Raw genomic sequence first — 24374 nt, 5'->3', positions numbered from 1 at the left:
AATGATATTGAATGCAAACACTAGAAGTTATACACAAGGGACAACTTTTAGGTTTGAACCAGGCAAATAATTTATTTTGTATTTTTGTAAAGTTAAGCCTATTGAACCATTCCATTTAGATTGTATGTTTGTAATATGAGATATGTACTATGCGAAGTTCAGATGAAGAACTCATTGATTTCAGTATTATACACACCTTTTAGGTGTGTAAGGAGGGACTGTTAGAAATTAAAATCAATGTTTTGATGGTATAATGTAGCTTAAACATACCGTCAGTTTAAACGCTCTTTTATACTGAAAAACCAGAAATTCTTGTGCACAAGCAGTTAAGCTTTTATTCTGAAAATCCTTCATCTACGGTTAGCATGTAGCATGTGGCTAATATACGATTTCCTAAAGAGGTGAATTGAGAAGCGAAATGACTTGGTGTGGTGAAAACCGAAACCTACTGATTTAACACTACAACGATAGATGTCGAGATACTACCATGTTGAATATTAAATGAAAGTACAGTTTATTTGAATACATTATTGTTTACAGACGAGAGTAGCATGTGGCAACATCCGGAATGACCGGAAACCAAACGAGCCGAGAAGTATTGTTTAGTATTGATTACAGCGTTTAGAATGTGTTAAATGAAAAGTGATGAAAGAGAATATGAGGAGAAACGGCGTGTTAAGCATATATTGAATGTGAAAAGAACCTATCCTCTGTTTAAATGCAATAACGGACATTGGAGACGAGGTGAGCCGGCTGGCGGGGAGGAGCCAGCAGAGGATATATATAGCAGCGCCGGAGGAGAGATCCGCTGTCTTCTTCTTGCTCAGGAGAACCAGATCACAGCTGTTTTCTGCCGGAACAATATTCTGTCTGTAACACTACCGCGCCTTTTTTAATTAAAGTATCCCATTTGAATCTTTTCAGAGACTCCATTTAGTCTCATTTTAAAGCTTCTCTCCTGGACGCGAGAATAAAGAAAATATTTAACACTACCCACCCCCCAGCACATGACCGACTTTCAATTTTGAAATATGGTTGAGATTATGATTGATTATGATATGAGCATGCCAAAGAGTGTGGCTGGCAGACAGATAGTAATTTGTTTTAATGTTGATTTCTTTAAACGCTCAAAGACAATGATTATATTTCACTTTTAACTATCTTCAATTGTGTCTCGAAATGATAGGCTTAATATAGCCATGATCTGCCTGGAATATGTGTGTTAATTATAGTCTGTTGGACACTTTCTTTGCGCTCTTTTTTGTTGTTGCTGAGTCATTCCAGTGGAGATAAAGCTCTTTACAGTTGGGCCAACTCCTCATTCACTAACAGCAGCACCCACACTTTTACTGGTGAGTAGAGAGTTTGACAATAAAGTACTATTGTATAGTTAGGTTGTATGTTTTTCCTTAGAAAGAAAGAACATAACAAAGTTTACATTCTTCGATTTTCTTTGAGTTCTGTTACCTTGTTAGTTTTTTTTATTATATTAATTTATTATTCTCTAATTGAAAATGTTGACCAAATACTAACCAAACACTTCATCGTCTTTATTTAGTAAAGTAATCATAATCTATATAAATTCTACCTCTGTTACTTGTAATATATACTTAAACAGGTTCTCAGTCAGGCGTATTTTATAATGTTGTTTTCACTCTTTGGGGGGATATTTTTTTTATCATGTCTACTTTGACCTAAGTTGACAGTTTTGGTCGTTTTATTATCTCCGGTAAACATTTACATATGAAAGGAGCCAAACTGTAGTTTGTCCGGTCTATTTATTTGCTTAAATCGTGAAAATGTAAAAACAACTCGACGGGAGGGAAAACGGAACCAAATATTACAGTTGTGCTTCTCACCGGACAGTTTTATGCAACGGACTATCAACAAAAAATATGGCGTCTTCACTAAACCCATGATCATAACTCCACTCGACGTTATAAATGGGAGGTGAAATATTTGGTCGTTGTTAAAGAAGGTAAATATTGTAATTTTGTACACACCAATAACTGGTCTCCATACTGCAGTTTTGTCGTTTACCTCTCATTTGTGTTGTGTTATCAATCGTCGTTAATTTACAAATTTTTCCAATAAACGTTTAGTACATTCCTGTTATTTTAACGGTAATTTGCCACATTTATGTTTCGCTGGCTAACACTCAAGCTAACCTACTTTCCTGTGCTAACCCTTTAATTGACATAACTGTCACTGACATCAATAATAATCTAGCCCCGGGGTTTATGTTGCCACAACAACGCGCTACAAACTCAATATTTGAAGGGCATAAAAGGAGGCCAATCGTCCAGTTCCGTTCAGTTCCGTTCATACCAAACTCCATTCAAAATCAGGACACTTTACCAGTTGCCAGCCGTCGTGCATTCATGTAGAGCAGTTTTAACAACAGAAATATCTCTCATGAATGTCAAAGATCTACTTTTCGATTCGGCAGACATCAGGTATTTTATATATACATTAGAAATATTTTTGTATGTACTTGAAATGTTGTGATTTATGATAAATGTGACCAGTGGTGCAAGATGGTTTTTATATGAAGTAAAAGCAAGTAGCAATACGACAGTGTAGGACATTCTGGTTTCCAATTCAATGTAATGTATTCGAAATAAACTAAAAATACAAAAAGTAACCTTAAAGCATCTAAATATTCCCTAATTAAAATATCAAGCTATTGCTTTTTTAACGGGGTCAGCTTTACACAAGGTTTTTATTTTAGCTTTCCATTCAACCTTTTCTCAGTGTAGCCCTTGAAACAAATATGTTTTAATATATTTTGTAAGCTGTTTTTAAAAGGTTGAAATCTTTAGGAACTAATGTACTGAGAGCCACACGAAAGAGATACCACTAATAAATGAAAGATAGACTAATGTTGCATTCATGGATTTTGTTTAAAAATATATATAAAAAATATTCACTCGTTTAATCTTATTTTTACTGTTGCTTACATTCATATTCTTATTTTTATTCTTAGTATCCTTTTGTGAACTCTTTCCAGGCATATCCTGTCCTTCAGTCTTATTGCTTTTGTTTCTCTCGCACTTGAATCCTTCAGGGATGAATTAAGATGTATCTTTTGTTGACAGGAAGCTGCATCTAGAATACAGCCAGCTGGCCTCTTTCTGTGCTGTAGAGCTCATCTAGTTGTTGTTTCCTCTCTTTCTCAGATCACCAGAGCTGCAGTGAAGTCATGGTGCTGAAGATCTTCTTCCCTCAGTGCTGTAACCGGGCCGACAGCGGCCTGCTGGTCGGTCGCTGGCTCTCCGGCCATGACTCTGCCGTGGTGCTGGCGGTCATCCACTACCCATTCATCCCGGGACAGGTCAAACAGTACATCCAGCAGGTACGCGCAGCAGCACTGAAGACACCCCTGTGTCCTCCCAGATAGAAAAACTGTGACTTTGTAAAACCTAGAAAGTCTTGTAACAACGCTTAGTGTTTTGAAGGTTTCATGTTTTGAAGGCTTCATGTTTTGACTCCTCAAGGAATAATTTAACCTTATGCATTTCAAAATAATAATAATCTGCGGCACAATTAAACCTGTTTTTAACCCGATACTAACAGTTCTACTGTTTTATCTGACTCATATAAAGAGGACACCTTAGTAGAGCTTTCATTATATTTGTTTGAGTATCAAAGTTTTATTCATAACATGGACATTTACATTTTAATTTCAACATCTGAATGTTGCGCAGAATTTCTTTCTTTCAAAGCTGGTATTTGTGCACAGTTGCAGATACAAATGATTCTACACTAATATTATTAGTATTATTTTATCTGTAGAATAATTTTCCAGTGTTTGCTGCATAGGATCTTTTTTATACTGATTTGATCCAAACATGTACCATAATCCGGAGCATTATTCAGGCCGAAAGTCAACATCTATTGAAAAAAACAATCCAAATTTTCCAAATGTTTTCAACTGACCAAATATTCAGTTCAACCCCAATTTTGTGGCGTTTAACCGTTTAAAAATACAATTCTAATTATAGTTATACAGTTGTATAACTATGACTTTTTTGTAAATTGACCTTCATTCACCTACACCTGTGGATACAACAATTATAATAATGGTACAACCCTAGACATTTTAGTCACAAAGAAAAGCATGATTTTTTCCGAAAGATAAATACCTGGATATTTTTAACTTCTCTCTCTGCTGCTCTTTAAAACCTGATTTTCAACCCGTTTCCCAAGTTGCTAAGCATTTCCCAGGGCTCGACATTATAAATGGCCCGCTGGCCCGGAAGCACTATTTAGACACCCTGGGCCTGCATAGCGTACTTTCCACTTGCCCACTCGGGCCACTCAAAATATTGCTTTAAAAAAAGAAATGGTCCTGTGGTGTTGGTATTTTGACAAGCATTTTGTTAAATTGTTTCGTTTTTAATACCAGCGGTAACCGGCCACAATCTTCAAATAAAAGAAAGTCACTGGAGGAGTTAAAGGAGAGTGACAGGGAGTATGAGAAGAAGAGGGAGAGAAAGTTCCAGCCACACTGGCTTGATCGATGGAGTTGGCTTCAATATGATGCCAATATAAACAACGTCTTTTGTCGGCTCTATACATCAATGCCGACTTGCTGACAAGTAAGTGAAGAGTAGAAAATATAAAGGTATTGGCTATAGGGAAATGTCCCAGCAGTTTAGGATAATGAAGGTTCTAATCTAATCAATTACATAGCCATTACATTTCTAACTCCTAATGACAGGAAGGCAGAAAGCGCATTATACAAATAATAATACTCACAATAATGATAATAGCAGAAATGTTTTCACAATGACCACAATATAATTATATTAATAAACCAAATATGAACAATTGAGGAAAATGAGGAAGAACTGATGATTCAAATGTTGTAGTACAAGTAGTAATGTAGTTTGTGCATAAATTACTATTGCAACAAATGTGTTAATTTTCTTAATTATTAGTCGATTCTTTGGACGAATGCTCCGGGCCAGTGGAATTTGACCCTTAATGTCTACCCCTGCATTTCCTAGTAACAACAAAGATGATAGGTGGAAGTATCATCTTGCTCAGTTTGTCAATGAACTGAAAATAAAATGTCCCAGAAAAAAGAGTCTTAGAACACTGCTTCTTAAAGGTCCAAAACGTGAACGTCTTGCCTTTTCTTCTCACCCCACCCCACTCCTTCCTCTTCTCCCCAGATCCAGGCCCGCAGTGGGGCGTTGGAGCTGTCGGTGCTGGGCTCATGGAGTCTCCCCAAAGAGGGGCAGGAGGGCATGGAGAGCTTCCTCAGAGACCTCAGCACCATCTTCCCCCAGAAGCGCTGGCTCCAGATCAACCGTGAGCTGGGGAAGACTGGCTTCAACTGCCAGGTCCTCAGCCGGGATCAGAGTAAGACTCACACACTGAGACTCTCATGTATTATTTCAGTAAAAACTTTAGTAAGTAAATAAAGACAACACCAGAGTCCTGTACTACGAAGCTGGTTCAACATAACCTGGATATGTTTGAGTTAGCCGGTTGGCCTAATCCAAAACATACGTGCTCTCGCTAAACGGTCCTACGACGCGGGTTATCAAGTGGATCGCTCAAGCCAGCCGTGTCCTATCTAGTTAGGTGCGCGTTCACATGAAAGGGGTGGTATTTGGAGCGATCGACCAATCACAAACATTGAGAAGCGCACTGACAGCGCAGCGTCATACTTCCTGAATGAAAAGTCAAATATGAAGAAGTTAAACTTTAAACATCCATGACTTAAACACTTTAACCAGGATAAAAGCCACATAGCTGCACCTGCAAGGTGAATACAGCTGGTAACAGAAAAAGTGTTTGAATGCGTACATTAACAGGTTTGTGATATCACTGCCCCGTCTAAGACACGAGTGGATCTGACTTTAATTACATTTGACTCAAGTGTTTCCTCAACTTAATGTGTTGCTTAAAATAATACTTCTGCATAAAATATGTGACACTGAGTGTTGCACGGCCAGATACGGCTCAGCTGACTCAGATAAGGAAATATATGATACATTATGATGTGATATGCTGCGGACTGTACGTAATGTTACTCTGATCCGGTTACTTATGTTGTGGCAGATATTTAAGTAAGTTTCTTAATGCTAATGTTATAATAGTCAGATTGCTCTGAAGATGGGAGGTGATATTCTATTCATTTTCACGTTCACACAGTCTGATTTGAACTGCAACGGCAGTTTGAACTGTATTTCCTTTATCCTGTAATATGACTTGATTGCTTTAAACTCTGCACACTGTGGTTATCAGCTGTTCCACCATGGTTTCTACCTCAACCTGTAATAGATTTATCCTTATTGAAACGGTTACATTCAATGAAAAATAAAATCAATGTGCAGGCTTACGTGAACACTGTTCTACATGAACAATATGGGCAGTTTATACATTAAATAAATCAACAGTAGGTGGCGATATGCTCCAAGTAGAAGCGATTCGCCATTAAAGCAAAGAAGAAGAAGAACTCCGCACAGTTGATCGCTTATCCTGGAACCTATCCTGCTTCGGAGCACAGACTAGGTTCCAGGATAAGTCACCATGGAGATCTAGCCCGCTAAAAAGTGAACCAGCTTCGTAGTACCGGAAATCCCGGAAGTTATCTTGCTAAACAAAAATCCTGCTTCGTAGTATACCCCCCAGTTCCCGACCAGGTTAGCCGCTCAGCATAAGTTACCATGGAGATCTAGCCCGCTAAAAAGAGAACCAGCGTCGTAGGACCGGAAACCCCGAGTTTTCCCTGATGTTAGCCCACTAAGCGAAAATCCGGCTTCGTCGTACAGGCCTCAGGAAAGCAATATCATTCATAACAGAATATGAAGGCTGTGAAGCCAAAAGAGTCACAGAAACAAATGATAATTAACAAATAATCATAATAAATGTAACAAATGAAATAAAAAAATAACCTATAACATCATTTCACATTTATTTATAAATTCCAAATTAACTTTAATAACGAGTATGGCTTTTGGGCTGGGTTTGCATAAAACATCCACATTTTGAAATATTGTTTCATAACCATTTTGGGTTACTTATTATTATTATTATTATTATTATTATTTGTGTCAAATGCTTTAATAAACCTCTGGAGGACTTCCTTTTCAGTGAAATGAATAAAGCGTTTTGAATGACTGTAACTTTGTTGTGGCCAGATGGAAGAGTAATTCCACGGGAGATTAAAAAGAAGGCGGATAAGATTGATGGCGAGGCTGGAGGTGATGGAGAAAAGAAGGGGAAAAAGAAGACGAAAAAGAGGGCGGAGGAGAAGGAGAAAGAAAAGGAGAAAAAAGAGGAGGAGGAGGAGGATGAGGAGGAGAAGGTGATCTTCGTCCACTACGAGCAGAGGAAGGTGATGCTGTCGCAGCTTCACCCCATCGAGAACGGCCTTTCAGACCCAAAAACAGACCCAACCTCTGAGCTGAGACAGGTACACCAGCAGTGCCTCATGTCATTCCTGTTTGAGGTTTTCTATCATGTAATACAGAGTTTGTGCACGTGCTGAGAAAAAACTACTTTCAATTTGTTGTTTTTTAAGGTTTTAGAAATGCTAGGAATTTCTTTCTTTGGGCTCGTATTGTAAGATTGCCTTTTCTCCCACAATGCAGCAACACATCCTAAAGAAAAGAATAATAATGCAGCATGACATTTAAACAGTTTGGCATCACATTTGAGGTAAATCATCAAATATTCGACCTGTTCCCAGAGGGTGTGCAGAGTGAAGTGCATGTTAATGGATATAAGCAGCCATTAATATCCCTAACCCCCTCCTCTCTTCTGGGCAGATGTTCCGCTCGGTGGCCCTCAGCCAGCCTCTGTTCTTCCTGGACCGATACGACGACGGGCCCCTGAAGTCCACACACTGGCAGTCTGAGGGTCGAGAGGCCAGCATCATCGTGGAGCTGCTGAAACACTCCACCCTGCCGCTCTGCGTGCTGATTCGCTGGCTGCTCAGCATCTGGACCTGGATCTGTGACATCCGGTGAGAGGGGGGGAGGAGGCAATGTGCTCCATTTGAGTGAATGTCGACAAAGCCAGTCGAACGGGCAGCTATGAGTCCAACAACAGGCTTAGTAAGAGGATATTTGATTCAGCTTTATTATTTTTGCACAGAGCATCTAACCGGAAGACAGCAAAGTGATAAAGTGCAGAGTATATTTACACATTTCTTTAACATTAGATGTATAATCAAATCAGGCCTGCAACGATTAGCTTAACAATATATAATTCCTCATATTTCTTTCTAATAAATTAAGATATTATTCCTCTGCTCTAGAACATTTCAGAAAATAGTGAAACATATAAATTCCCGTTGGTTAAAGGTGGGGTAGGTAATTTTGGAGAAACCAGCTCGAGTGCGCTAGAATTTGAAAATACACAACTGGAAAAAATCTGCCACTTCCTCACAGAGCCCCTCCTCCAACACACACAAACACGCACATGACCTAATGAGATAAGTTTGTGCACAGATGGAAGGCTGACAGGCAGTTAGGCCATCCAGTTATTTTAGCCGGCCGGCTAAAATGATTGGCCGTGCTTTTTACAGTACTACGGCTTCAGATTAAACATTTTTATGGATGTTAAGAGCATTCCATGGAATATAACAAAAAGTGTATCTCGAGCCGGTTTCTCAAACTTACCTACCCCACCTTTAAGTCTTTAAAATGTTCTACTAATTGATCAATTAGTCGACAACCAAATTGTATCACCACAGTTCTGCAAATGTTAATGTGACTGACTGACAATGTGAGGCAGCACACTTCAAACATCATCCTTATGTTGTATGTTTCTCCTGCAGGGTCTTCAGTCTGTCCCCGCTGCGCTTCCTGAGCAGTAAGCTGTCCACCTGTGTGCAGCTCAGCTACAGGACGGAGCACATGAGGACGCTCAGCTCGCAGAAGCCCGCCGCCGGACACACGGAATTCATGAGGTGATAGTTAGTCAAAGCAACACAGAAACTCTCTCATGTTATAAACAGTGCAAGCAGGTCACCTCAGAGGAGAGTAGATCTCTCCTGCAGGTGTGTCTCCCTCTCCCCTCAGAAATGAATAACAAATATTTCAATCTCACTTAATTGTCCCTCCCAAAAGATTACAAAAACAAGGATTTATTCATGTTGTATCGTTCTTAACTTTAGTGGATCGTAGCATAGCGATTATAGAATGAATCTGCGGATGCTCCGGTTCAAAATGAGACCAAACTTTTCATTGGATGTCAGTTTTTGAGCCACGGCGAGGACGAAATGTGTCGTGAAACAGTGTTGATAAGGATTGTTTATTGTTCTACTAAAGCACTTGTTAGTGATCTATTTTGGCCCCTAGGTTAGAAGAGTCAGCGGTCATCGACCGTATAAAACATCCTCATACAGTCTCAAAGGTTTTATGTTGAAGTGTCAGTCGGGTCGTTGAATTGGATTAGAAGTGGAAGTTTGCGGGTGCTAGTGGAGCCTCGCAGATGGGGGTGCTGCAGCACATTTTCCTTTTCTAGCAAGCAGCAAAATAATTGTAACATGACGCGTTTGAGTTAATTTACCTACTTAATATCGAACGTACTAAAAAAAAATGTGCATGTCCCTGCGATGTGAATATCGCGGTTATTGCCATGACACGATATATCGTTCAGCCCTACTGTCCGCTCCTCGCAGCAGCGAGCCCCGCAACGTCCCGTCAACACGGCACCCAGACCCCACGCAGCATTATCATCTGTTTGTCATTACTGTTGTCATTTTCTGGTTGATAACGCCATTGTAACACATAATCACTGATGTTCCGCTGTAACGGTGGTGGACTCATCAGAACAGAGTGGGCGAGCTGACCAATCAGAGCACAGTGGGCTCATAGGGAGGGCGGGGCAGGAGCTCCAACAAGCCGTTTAGAACAGAGAGTGAATACACATATTATACAGAAATGCTGTATGAGAAAACCAATGTGAGTTTGGAACATTGAACAATGTAAATCTATTCTAGTAGACCTCAACAATGGAATTATGATCAGTAGAAATGGCCATGACCTGGGACCTTTTAATGTTTTATTTCTTATTTTGCTTATTTTATTGTAACCACTTCTATTGTCTCTCCGTGTGTTTCCAGGAAGGCGAACATGGTGGTGTCAGTGCTGCTGGACGTGGCTCTCGGCATGCTGCTGATGTGGTGGCTGTACAAAGACAACCACATCAGCATGTTAGCCAACACACTGGTGCCTGCAGCCGACGTGAGTGTGTGACACAGATCAGATCAGAGGTTTAAGTCTAAGTTGCTGAATCACATAAACAAGGCTTCTTAAGTTAAAGCAAGAAAGTTTAGGTTTGGGTAAAGTAAATTACCTAATAAACCTTGACATTTTAATGTAAGTCTTTTAAAATACAACTGTGCTTACAAAATTACATTAAAAAGCATGATCTTGTGTAACACAAGAAAGAGAAACATATCATGAAAGGACATTAAATTACAATTCAAACAGTCATTAATAGGCAGAGAGAATATAAGCTTGAATACAATACGACAGGTCAAATAAATAATAATAAATGTACAGTTTTCTCTAAGCGTCAATAGTTCTTTGATTTAATGAATAGAGGGAAACAGAAATGTCGAGACAGTTGCAGTTTTCTACAGTTCAGTGTTTTGTTCCAGATATTTGGAGAATAAAAACTGAAAAGAACGAGCTGGTGTTTTTGGATTTCCTCATCCCACCTAACTGTTCCCTCCTCAGCACGTGGCCAAAGAGCTGGAGGAGCTGCTGCAGTGGCTGATGGGAGCTCCTGCCGGGCTGAAGATGAACCGGGCCCTGGACCAGGTGCTAGGCCGCTTCTTCCTCTACCACATTCACCTCTGGATCAGTGAGTCTCAACACGCACGCACGCACGCACGCACGCACGCACGCACGCACGCACGCACGCACACACACACACACACACACACACACACACACACACACACACACACACACACACACACACACACACACACACACACACACACACACACACACAGAGAGGGCTTTGACAATGACTGATACAAAGAATTTTACAAAGTCCTCACAGTTTGGAGAATAGTTCATATTAACCGTTAGGATGCAAAGATTATTTTGATATGTTAATATACTCCTTCTAAAAGGCTTGATTTTCAACATTGTGGTGTTTTAACTACACCATCACTCATGTTAACCAAAATCAATCAATACAATTAAATAAAAAAGAATTAGTCCTGTCTCCAGCTTTGGTTGTTGTCCCTGGACCCTTACCCTAAATGAAAGATTTTAAGAAATACCAATGAGCAAGAAATGCCCTGTTTGTTGTTTTAACATATACATATGTTGCTTTAAACGCTGTCTGTTTCTAGACACTAAAATATATATTTTATTTAAAGCAAAAGTTATCTTCATGTGTTCATTTGTCATTCAGAGCTAGATAAGCCCTCTCTTGATCCGTTGCTGTGGAAATGATGAAGCATTAAATAATCATGGTAGACCTTTTGAGCGTGCTGATCACTTCCATGCCAAAGAAAGATATAAGCAGCATCTCTGCTCCTGGCCGTGAGAGGCTTTCATTCTCCCTGATGCACCCTCTCCCTTCCAGGCTACATCCACCTGATGTCCCCCTTCATCGAGGGTATCCTGTGGTACGGGGGTCTGTCGGCCTGCTTCGGCCTGACCTTCGCCCTCTCGCTGCTCTCCGACATGGTGGCCCTGCTCACCTTCCACATCTACTGCTTCTACGTGTACGGAGCCAGGTGAGGCCTCAGCACAGCTCCACAGCTAGCTCATGCCTTTTTACCGCTGTAACAATAAGAGTAAGGGGCTCTGTTAAAGCATGTAACAGTGAGTGAAGAGCTAGGGGAGGAAGGTGTTCGACCATAATAACTCAAAGCCCTTAAAACTCATTTTTTCACTCTAGTCCTCTTCCCCCCCTTCCCCCTGCTCTTCCACTTGGCTTACGACTTTTATTTTATTCAGGAGAATAGGAGTGCACTCTTATTTAAATAAAAACTAGAAAGGGATAATTCATGTCTTAATGAACTTATGTATTGGCTTTGTGTTATATAACTTGTAAAACAGAACTATGCCAAAAATAATTCAAAAACAACAAAACGTAAATCCCTTAAGATAAGTAACTCCATTGTTGAATTAAATAGAGATATATGATTCATTTATTTATTTATGAAGCCTTTAAACGCATGTATGAAATGTTTTAATGCGTACAGGGCAATTTTCATGTTGATGCCACCAGTAATTTCTGAAGTAGTCCTTTAAAATGATTTAAAGTTATAATTCAAACTCTTATTTATAACATTTTCAATGCAGATACAGTCCACTACAAAACCGCCTTCATAATTCAAGAATAATAAAATATTTCAAAATAGAGCATTCAAGACATCTAGTGAAAATACCTGTGTTATTTCATGTTGGAGTTGATATAGCAGCAAACTAAAATATCACTTATAACAGTATTAATGATTAATATCAGCTTCATTCAATATGGTCCATCCCTAGTATGTACTGTATGTTCTTTCGAGATAAATCCCAACTTATTTCAGCACCATCCAGGATTAAATGTGACTCTAAACACTCCAAAACGCTTCTAATTAGTTGTAGTTGTGGTTGTTCCTGGTGACTTCCTGCAGGAGGCGTATTTTTCCAACCTTGTTCTTCTTCTTTCCCTCTTGTAAAGTCATTATAATTACAGTTCCTTATTGACCCGTCTTTTAGAGTCTTGGTTGAGATTCAGACTAAAGATTAAAACGCAGTTTATGAATCCCTGAGGGGAAATATAGTTCTGCACTCTGGTCTTATTTTACATTACACACAGGCCCAAACACAGACATTCACAAACAGGACCTATATACATGCTTAGTGGAGATGTGGGGCACAAAACGACCATTACTGTCCTCTATCTGTACCAGGAGGGTCAAATATAACTGATATTTCTTTCATAACAATCTTATGTAAGCTCTTCTCTGCCACTGAGAGGAGAAACAAAACATAAATAATGAGAAACTTTGTCAAAATTGGGATTGAGTATCTCAATATTTTGAGTTAGTTCTTTTTAAGTAGGAACTAATGGATCCTTTTTATACTCACTGTGGTGTTGTGCGTAATGAAAACATCTGTGTTTTCCCTTCATAGAAAGCAGAGAATACCAAAGTTATTATCATTTGAATTGTCGATGGCACTACAAGACGAATAATTCATCTGGCTGAGCAAGATGTTTTTGTTTTACGTCTGCGTAACTGGGTCATACGGTTATTAAAAAATAATTTGGTGCATCAAGTAGTTTCCTTCACTCTGTTTTAGTTCTTTGGCTCTTTTGATTGTTTGCTCAAGAGGTTTGCTTTTCTAGATCAGAAATCAAGTTTACAAAGATTAAGCTGCCAATAACTTCTGTAAATCTGAAACACCTGCTCTCTTAATAGCTGAAAAGCATTTTTTGTGCCATTACAGTGTGACATTTAGACATGAACGTATATAAGCCCTTATGATAATGTTAACAGTGATCCTATGGAAGTCAGATTTATATTTGAAATTCCAGCAAGCTCAAAAAATCCCAATTTTTCAGAGTCCAGGGTGATATTTAAGGTCTTTCTTGTTTGGGAGTCCAAAACCAAAAGATATTTCCCTAAATGCCATAGAACAAAGCAAGAAAAATAAATCCAGATTTCAGAGCAGTGGCGTAGCCAGGAATTATTGTGTGGGTGGGCCTGGAGAAATGTAGGTGGGCCAGGGGGAGACTTATTAAGCGTGGGGTCTGAGCTGAAACTTCATTAATGATTTTTGAATGCACTAATTGAACATAAGCATAAACTAGCAGTGAAAACAAAACATAGGCACGGCGGCCTCAGAATGTGTGTTATACTGACATCCACATATAGGGATGGGTTTCGTTAAGGTTTTAACGGTAGGCTTACTACTACTTTTATCGATACCGCTTATCGATCCGGTGCTTTAACGGTACTTTTATCGTTTTTTTGGAGAAAAAAAGAAGGTAAACTAACTAAACAAATTGTGAACAAAACTAACATTGCTTTTTTTTTAATTAAATACATAATATTTCACATCAAAAGAAACAACAATCGTATACATCGTATTAAATAATCGGTTAGAACTGTAAACAGAATAGCTGAAACTTTAACAAAATAAATAACTCGGTTACCTCTAATCATCAACCCATGTTTGTATACCTGACGTAACGTAAATCGTGGATGGGGGGGCTACAGCGCTACCAGAAAGACAGTCGAACCCGGTGCGTCTGAATGTGGTGCACTTTTGCTAAATGTTTAGACAAATTGCTCGTTTTAATGGCGCCCTTACATGCTAAACTCTTATTGCACTTTTGGTAACGAGCATCGAGACGGGTAAAGTTTAACCACACCTCGGAGCGCGTTCTCTCTGCCATCTCCTCCGTGTGTGTGTGTTGCTGCATGTAGCAGCTGCGTGTGTGTAAACTGCCCCGCCCCCTCGCAAGCAGGCGGGGATTGGAAAGATCTAAAATACAAAAAATAATCATAGACGCATTTTGCTGTCTTTTTGCATATTAGAAACGGAGTTGGCTAAACTAAAACTGCAATATAATGTTTGTGTAGCAATAATACATATGACAGATATGTTTTACATGTCTCTCTCCAGTACCGACCGATAACGTCGGAGCTTAATGGTACCACGGTCTTTAATAATTCAGCCCTGGGGCCCGTTTAATACCGGGGCTCGGTACCTGTACCCATCCCTACACATGACTGGCTCGGCGGCCACAGGTTGTTTATCCTTGACAGTCGCACAGTGGGCACACACTGAGAGAGTCTTTTCATATTCAGCAAATGTGTACACGCTTCACTGCAGACCTCAAGAAGAAAACATACTTTAATTCACTCCCAGCTCTGCGCTATAACGCGCTGATTGGCTGTGGGTGGGCCAGACGTGCATGTGGGTGGGCCCAGGCCCACACGGGACCACCCACAGCTACGCCACTGTTTCAGAGACTTAAAACAGTGTTTCTACCATATTTGCATGAAAAATGACTTATTGATTCATTTATGGCAATTATTTTTCAAGAGCCCAGTCTGCTCTGATTGGTTAGATGGCCAGAACTGTTATGATTGGTAAACCGCTTAGAGGTGTCCCGGGCTTCCCCCTTATGCTGATAACGCAAACGGACCGCAATCGTTAACAAAAAAGTATTCCGCCCACACGCAACAGGCACCAGAAACGTGTCCGTTCGCACGAGACCGCTCGAAAGTGCTGGAGACGCTGTAGTACATATGCCAGGCCTGTAAATGGCGCTGTACTCCTGCCACAAAAGCAGCGAAGAAGACTTCCCACGCATGGTTGCCATGGTTGCCCTTCTGTTTATTCTCCGCTGTGGAAGCTCTGGCTCTTTTTCTCCCTCCCTGAGGCAAGCGTTTGCTCCTGTTGTAATTCTCTCCGGTTAGTCCACCAGCAGATGACAAACACCCAAGGGACGAGAGGACCGTGCAGCAGAGTTTCAGTTAGATTTGTTTTACCGGTCAACATGCCCGTTAAAGTCTAAATCTTCCGGACAAACAGAGGGGGGAGAAACAGAACATTTACATGCACAAAATCTATAAAACACACAACAGGCAAGGGAAAAACCCCAAAATAGCATTATAGGGCCTTTTTTAAACATTATACAAACATCATCATTTTTAGCATCGTGTTTGTCTAAATTGTGGAACTTTTACTTCTGTATAATCTGGTTTAAAAAAAAAAAAGAGCTCAGATGGTTGCTTAAAGTCTATGAAAAAATATGACATTTATAAATATCCTGGTGCATCATTAAACATCTAAAAATAGTTTGTCCCACCCTTTTAATCTTCCTTTTTCATTTCAGAACATGTCAGGGCATGTAAAGGCATGCCGGAACATGTCCCTCCTGGCAGATCTTGTTTGGAGAATACATTTATAAATCTGTATAATTTAATGTGTATTTGACTCTGAGGTACACTCCCCTCTTTTTGATTTCCATCAGTAGTATCTGAATGAAAGCCGTAGATGTGGCGGTCCGCTGCGTGGTGCGATGGAAGGCAGAGCGCTGCGATAATAGTCTTGGTGTTGGAGGAGAGGATTGACTAAATTATGCATTTGCTCTAAAGATAGCTGAGCTCCCTCGCTGTGGTGCATAATGAAATATTACCCACTTTCTTTCTGCATATTTATGCCCCAGCAGCTCCTACATTTGTGCCAGGGTCTGTTTTCAGATTTAGTTTGAGAAGCCTTTGTCAGAGTGGATTATTAAATGTTTATGCATGGACCTAAAAAGATCTCCTGCTGCGGTCACCATGCAGTTTCTACATTGGAGAGAATTAGTAATAACTATCCATGTTCATACATGTTTAATAATAATCAGAAAACGTGTCTTTATTTAAAAGAATATATGAACTAGCTTACATCTAGAATGTGAACATGTCTTTTGTTGGGCTGTGCCAAGTATTTTTAAGTTTGCTGCATAATATATGGTACAGCCTTACAAGTTGTTTTTTTAAAACTGTATTTCTGCCCAGTTGCATATAATTATCAGGTTATACTCATAATACTAGTATTATACCATTTTAAAAATCATAAATCGTTTATTTGTCCCACAGTTGGGACATTTACAGAGTCACAAGAGCAAAGTGACGGCCAACAAATAAATACAAATAAATGAATTATAAAAAGACGTAAGCAATCAAAAAAAGATGTTATTATTATTACTACAATATTAACATTTAATTATCCATATAAAATGTCTCATCAGCCACTTAGATCAATTATCTCCGCTGATAATAATAAAAGAAGATATTAAATATATTTAACGCTTTTTCAAAGAGGCTTTACATTGAAACTAAACGTTTCTAAAAGCATTTTTTCTAAAAGCATTTCTTTCATTTCCCCCCTCTACTTCTCCTCTCTTCCCTCCTTTTTTCTCTGATGTACATATACTGTGCATATTGATAATGTTTTGAATGAAGTGGTATACATGTTCCTCTGTGTGTGTGTCAGGCTGTACTGCCTGAAGATCTACGGCCTCTCGTCTCTCTGGAGGCTCTTCAGGGGGAAGAAGTGGAACGTCCTGCGGCAGAGGGTGGACTCCTGCTCCTACGACCTGGACCAGGTAACCTCCAGTGATAAGGCCTTTCACCTAAACATAGACCAACGTTTGCAAATACTCCATTACAAGTAAAAGTCCTGAATTCTAAATGTTTTGCTTAGATAAAACAATAAAGGTATTACCAGCCAATAATACTGGAAGTACCAGAAGTCAGGTAGCTTGTGATTTTACCAAGGGATTATAAAATGTATCTCAACGTATATAATCATACGTAAAATACAAGCACAATGTAATTAAAGTATAAAATAAAAGTACCGTAATTTTCGGACTATAAGCCGCGCCTTTTTTCCCATTTTTCGACGCTGCGGCTTATATAACGGTGCGGCTAATCTATGGATTTTTACAGCTAACGGCCACTAGGGGACCTCCTAAATCTATGGATTTTACAGGTTACAGTCCACCACCTTTAACTCTATGGGCTCTATGGCCGGTCTGCGCCACCCACCTTTAAGCGGCGGGCTCCAGCAGGAAAAACTGTAGGCCGGAAAAGAGTGAGACAGGTAGCGTGCAAAAGTAAAAGTGGAACCGAGAGTGGTACGAGAGACAGAACGAGAGCAAGACAGACAGACATTACGAGAGCGAGACAGTTTGTGCAAAGGTGTTAAACGTGCGCTGGGGGCGCACCGTTTAAGTTTGAAAGTTGAAACGTTTTTGTTTGTACAGTACAGTTTACACAGCACAGTACATGTTCTGTAGCTACTATTGCACTAAATGGTAACACTTGAATACGTTATGCAAATATGCAACTTGTTGGTTGAAATGTTAATAAATGGGAGCTTCCTCAAACAGCCATCTCTTTCCCGACAATCCCCTCTGTGCACGAACCCTTACATATGGTAATTAAACATTAAAACACCTGCGGCTTATAGTCCAGTGCATCTTATATATGTACACATCATTCAATTTAGCTGCTGCGGCTTATATTCAGGTGCGCCTTATAGTCCGAAAATTAAGGTACTCATGCAATTACAAAATATTATTCTGTTTTAACCTCCAGTGTATACATTTGAGCGCTTTAATGTTGTTTTTCGTCAAATTGAAGCCAATTTTAGACACTTTGAATATGACATGGTTCATAAGTCAATGATGTTTAATGCAAGCGTCTTTTCAAAGGATTGAGATTTTAACAACAGGCTGTTTCTGTGTATCGCTGTGAGGCTGTGAAACATGCAGATAAAAGCAACTTAGCTTAGAAGATCCTCAAAAGAGGATGAGAGGATGACAGGCCTGAAAAGGAGTTTAGTTTAGAAGGATAATTATTACCCATTAGGATTTGCATTTGGTGACAAGTTCACACTTTAATTGTGCAATTTGCCTTTTTGGGTTCATTTTTTAGACACATTCAAGTCCCAGAAGTCATCACGCAAAGAAATAAAACCAGCACCAACACACACACACACACACACACACACACACACACACACACACACACACACACACACACACACACACACATTGTCATCAGCACAGAGGCACAGACGTTTACTGTGAGTGTGTTTGTGTGTTATCGTTGCTTCAGCTCTTCATTGGGACCCTGCTGTTCACCGTGCTGCTGTTCCTGCTGCCCACCACAGCGCTCTACTACCTGGTCTTCACTCTGGTAAGACGAGTCACACGTAAACACACTCCTGCAAGAAATTCACTTCTGCGCTCACTGGGGTGCAGACCTCTGAAACACAGCGAACCTCTACAGCTGTAGACCAGAATCTAGAAAAAGCTGTGAATCATGAAACCCTCTTGTGAGTTTAATTAAGCACAGTAATTAGAAAACTGCTGATATTGTGATATGAGAATAGATATTGCCTTAGATTTTGAATATCGTTATATCTTAAGGTTTGTCTTTCCTGGTTTTAAAGGCTGCTTTACCGTAAAGTCAATAAATGCTAATTTATTTTGTTCAAACTGACAAATTCTTCCATGGAAATTTCCTCAAGACACCTCAACATTTCCCGATAATAAGCCCCAGATGTTCTTCCCTTGGAATGATTAGATATTTTAAAACACTCCTACATTCGGTTTCAAAGCCTTCTGCACCCTGACCAGGAATGAAACTGGTCGAGAAATACTGAACCATTTTATTAGATGATTTATTTAGTTACTGACCTAAAAGGAGTTAGTAAGTATGGATTCAGCCAAAAGAAACTGCATTAAGTTTTAAAATCTCAAATTGTTTCTTACCCTCCCTAATTTAAACATGAAATACATTATTTCATATATCCTGTGGATTGAATCTAACCTATGTCTCACTATTAGAATCCCTTAAAGCTAACTAACATTATGCTGACTCCAGTTTCTGTGAAGCCATATACAAACCTAACTGCCTTGGTCTGCAGAGGATGTGATTGATGGCTGATCAATCATGAAATGTCTGCCTACATTTGTTCAAAGCTGTTCAAATAATAGCTTATTGTATTGGATTACCCACAACACTCATTAGTCCATTCACACTTTTGTTCAATGAAGTGACTCCAGCCCTGATTCTTTCCAGTAGGGTGGGTTTGTTTGTAACACCTGTGTGCCCCTGTGTTGTGCAGTTGCGGCTGGTGGTGGTGTTGTTCCAGGGCGTGCTCCACCTCAGTGTGGACTTCATCAACTCCTTCCCTCTATTCGCTGTGGCGCTCCGCATCACGCGCTCCTACAGACTAGCGGGTACGTTACCTTTCGTCATGGATCAGTTCATTTGTGTAAAACTGCTCAATCAAAGTAAACATGATGGAAGTGCTTTGCTTTTTAAGATAACACTACAGATTCTTCCTACTGACTCGAGGATCTGAAACGTTCCTTATTTAGGAGGAACACCTGCACAGCTTCCCTTTTTATTTAATGTGTTACGCCTTAATTAAGCTCTGTGGTTAACACAAGCCTGAGAGATTTTTACTTTTTTTCTTTACCACATGAAATATGCCAGTAAATTAAATCAAAGAATTCCCTGTCATTCAATACCACATTTCAATACCTAAAGATGAAATCCATTAGTGAGCCAATTAGCATTCAGCAAGTACCTAGCTCTAATAATGCTAATGTCTGAGAAAAGTAAAGCTATTTTTTTTTTTTTTTTTAACATTCAAGCTTGCAAACATGTCAGAGTAGAGGCACAAAATACAAATATGAAACATGAAAATGGCTAAAATATGTTCTCTTAAACATTTTGATGTGGCTTCTTTGACTAGCGATGTTATAAAAAAAATATTTTAAAAAAGGTTATTAATTTATTAAGATTACCTGATTGTACAAATTGTGTAAATATCATAATAAAATCCAATATCCAATTGATAAATCCCATTGTTTTATTTAGGGAACCAGGGCGATGCTAAATTCAGGGTTCTGCTACAAAAACATGTCATCCCTGCTCCACTCTTTTTAATGTGTGAACATCTAATGAGTTCATGTCGAAGCGATCGGGGAATGATTGGACTGACAGAACTATGACAACATGATGCATTATCAGCAGGTTGTTAAATCCTGATAGCAAAGAGATTTATGGGTGGATGAGTGTATAGATGATTCTGGACTCTTATCGATGTTCTTCACAGAGGGTGTAAAGTTCAAGGTGCTGTGTGAAGAGCCTGGGACGGCCCTGCACCTGCTGATGGAGGTAAGAGGCCACATTTAGTTTCCTTTTTTAAAGATCGAATTCCCTTTCCCCCTTGATTTCTTTGCTATCTAAAGTATTTTCCTTTGTGTCTATTCGGAGGCTTCTAATAATGGAGTAAATTATCTGGATTGTTGTCTGTTTAGTAAAGGATTTAGAACGTTTTAACCTGATAATACAGTACAATTGATGTGAGTTTTTTAAGATATCGAGCTGTTGTGTTTCCCTCCTCAGATTAACCCTCTGAAGAGCAGCACGGTGGTTCAGTTGTACCGCACGCCGACGTACAGCTGTTACCCCAAAGACTCGTGGGCGGCCCTGGCCAAGAAACTGTTTGTTGGGGAGCTGATTTATCCCTGGAGACATAAAACCACTAAAACCGACTGAGGGGATGAGGGAACAACAGAAAGGGAAGTGACTGATTACATAATGAGATGGAAGGAAAGAGGGGGAAAGGTGAAACAAGATGGAAAGGTAAAAATAAATGTGAGTTGCGCTGCTTTCATGTTAAATTGGAAGAAAGTTACAGAAAGTGTGTGTTAGCAAGAAACTGCCAGTTCAGCACACTTGGTCAGGTTGAAGAAGAAGAAGAAAAATGTTTCTGAGCACAGAGAACAAGGCGGTGTAAGCCATCAAACTTAAAAACCAGCAAGTAGTCACGTCCTGCTGCTGTAAGAACTGTGATCATAAGATGACTTTCACTACACGGGGAAAATACTTTTATTTTCCATCATTTTAGGATTTGATTTAGGGTCAGCTGTTTTCTTTTGTTGTAGAGGCCATCAATTAGTAATAATATGAGTATTTAAACCCCTGTACTAAATGTATAAGCACAATTTTTCCCACAAAGAAAAACGCCACCAAAGGACCAAAGCTATTTGTGTGGTGTGGTTTAAGTGTGCGACAGAAAGATGAATTACTAATCCTTAGATAAGACTTAATAGAAAAAAAACTAATTAGAAAAAAACATGCAGATGACAGTACATTACTTGGCTTTTGTGCTGGTGCACCTGCTTCTTAAATGTAATGTCCATTTCAAGTGCCATAAGCAAATAACCCATAGTGATGCACCACTCACTATCACACACATGAAGTACAAGCTGTTTTTCCCACTCCATGGTCTTTCCTGTAAAACCTACCTAGTTTAAAGTTGTTTTGCAGAGGGAACCAGGACAAAAATAAAACCCTCCCTACAACACTCTTTAGTCATGAAATACCAGAATGTAAACATTTGAGTTGTTGTACCCATGACTTTTACTCCAGCACCAGCCTCTAAGCACCATTGAAGCTTTTGGAGTAAGTAAAGTGAGACTGACTTTTAGTGAACTGCAACGAATGGACATCGCTTACTCTAATGAGATATTACCAACACATGTCGCAACAGTAACTCAAGTAAAAAAAGAGTCATCAAACCAGACTCCATATTTAATGCGACAGCAGTAACCACAGGTTTCTTTTTAAAGTCTGCAACATAGAGGCGGGATTCCACTCAGTAATCAGGTATTTATGCTTTAACTGCACTGATCATATAGATTTTATATAATTAAATTATTAGCAAAAGTCTACCTAAATGATACTAACTGGAAAAACTGATTTATATTTTCTTTTGAATACTTTGTGTTTTGATGTATAAGAGTGTAGTCTAAAAGAATGATTAATGTTTTATGTGTTCATTTGTTGCCATATTTCGCAGTTATGGAGGGAGTTACTGTTCTGTTATGGTACGAAGCAAATCTTCATTCTGCTCAGGGTGAATTTGTCAGCCTTTGTCTTATTTCTAATATATGTGCCTATTCATGTCATTTGTAATGAAATGTTGTGTCATTCTTTGTAACAATCCATCTCTGATTCAAATGAAACTAACCAACAGTTTAGAGTGAGGTTTGATGTCGGCCTTGTTCTGCACAAACTGTAGGTGAACGATACATAAGCTGTTGAAAGTTAAACATTTTTCCACTTTTTATAAAGCTAGGCAATGAAATGTCCTCTGCCTGCAGTCTTAGTGCTGAGTTAGAATTCAAAACAAATGTTCACTCTTTAATGTGAATTATTTCTGTACTTTAGCGTCTTTTGAACCAATTTGTCTAAATGTGCATTCTTGTTTTTGTAACCTCTTACTTGATCTGTACTAAATGTTCCATTGCCATTTAATAAAATCCATGCGTATTTGATATACTGGTGTCTCTTCTTTTCAGATGAGGCTTATCTTTTCATAAACAGCTTATAAAATAATTGGTATAGAAATGATGACAGTCTTACTTGATTTAATCTAATCTGTAATGTCAATAAGAGACTAACCCCAGAGCTGCTCTATTCATATATTTTAATAAGAATTTTTGTGCCTAGATTTGATGAGATTTATATATACAGCATGTGCTGCTGCAGCACACATATCCAGTCTTACTGTAATCCTGAGATCGCTCTTTTCTATTCAGATTATTATCATTATAAATCCAAACTATTCCATAGATCATAGGAGCTGTGTTTAAATGCTTTTTCTGACAATCAAACAAATGTAAAAATATAGTTCCGGTAGGACTGATGATGAAAATCCTACATTAAATCGTTAAGGAAAAAGTGCATTTTGAAACTTATTTTTCCTTTATCACTAGCTAAACATGCCTCGTGTGTTGATTTACGATGTTTTGTTCAGTTATTTATGTAATGATTTAATGACTTCTAATGGTGTTTAATGTTTCATCTGTAATACCTTATATGCTATTCTAATGATGGGCCATAAAATGCATTTAAGGGGGGGGGGGGAAATACTCTGAAACTGGTCTTTATGCGCTTAATTTTCACAGCATGTGATTAAAGGGGTTTAATCAAAATGTTGTCAAAATCACTTATTTTAAGCAAATCTTTATTTTTTGCAAATAAAATAGCAACAACAGTAGAAAACTAACAATAGAATTAGGTTACAGATTTGGATAATTCTGAATATTATAAATATATATAAATGTCTATGTGCAAGTCCAAAGTAGGTAAATGTAATTGTTAAAGGATCTTATATAGGGGTCAATATTTGGTTGTGCAGTCTGATGGCTACTTTTAGAGTTCATTATTATATTGGAGGATATTCGAATAGTATAATGGTCCAATCACTTCAACCTAATCAATCGATCCCCCGACCCCCTTCTTATTTGCTTATTTTCAAGGGGCATGTACAGTCAATCTATAATACACCTTCTACCACTCTGAATCTGCTTTACTCATCATATTATCTTTAATGATTCATGCTTTTGCTGCCATTACCAGCCTGTGTGCTTGGTTCTTTGTGTGTAGGTGTTTATCCTCATGAGATTCTTTCTGCAAAGCTAAAGAGAAGTGAGTCATGATATTAAGAAAACAGATTTGACACAGATGGCATCAAACTCAGCCTTACTACTGTACATCACATGTCATATTATAACTCATGTTACCATGCAGTTACGCTGCATTATACTGTGTATTCTTCTTTGCCCCTCATTTCTTTATTACCATGATGTGTATACATTAATCTGCACTCTACAGCTTTTATCACCTCTGGTTTTATTTCAACAAAACTATAGATTCACATGGGACAATAGTGTTTAGAATTCATAGTTGTTTACATTTAGCACAAGAACAGGAAACAACAAAGAAAACAATGCCTCATTCATTGTGTATTCCTTAGAGTAGCCTAAGATACATAACCATAACCATACAA

The 24374-nt window shown here is 38.9% G+C and overlaps 1 protein-coding gene across 3 annotated transcripts; it reads left to right on the top strand.

Moving 5' to 3' along the window:
- Positions 1-1202: 1202 nt before the first annotated feature.
- On the top strand, positions 1203-22859 carry pigq (phosphatidylinositol glycan anchor biosynthesis, class Q). Of its 3 annotated transcripts, none has more exons than XM_079643355.1 (14): positions 1203-1352; positions 3180-3355; positions 5181-5370; positions 7158-7432; positions 7788-7984; positions 8801-8932; positions 10091-10211; positions 10710-10836; positions 11575-11728; positions 16986-17097; positions 18614-18694; positions 19629-19743; positions 20628-20689; positions 20921-22859. In XM_079643355.1, exons 2-14 carry the CDS (start codon positions 3203-3205, stop codon positions 21071-21073), a joined length of 1872 nt encoding a protein of 623 aa, XP_079499481.1. In that variant the 5' UTR covers positions 1203-1352; positions 3180-3202; the 3' UTR covers positions 21074-22859. The 3 variants fall into 3 exon arrangements, with proteins under 3 accessions (XP_079499481.1, XP_079499480.1, XP_079499479.1); XM_079643354.1 differs by lacking the exon at positions 1203-1352 and adding an exon at positions 1822-1978; XM_079643353.1 differs by lacking the exon at positions 1203-1352 and adding an exon at positions 2074-2456.
- Positions 22860-24374: the final 1515 nt, after the last annotated feature.

The sequence above is a fragment of the Notothenia rossii genome (assembly GCF_949606895.1).
Source record: "Notothenia rossii genome assembly, chromosome: 8".
NCBI classification, from domain to species: Eukaryota; Metazoa; Chordata; class Actinopteri; order Perciformes; family Nototheniidae; genus Notothenia; species Notothenia rossii.
This window is presented reverse-complemented; position numbering and strand designations above follow the sequence as displayed.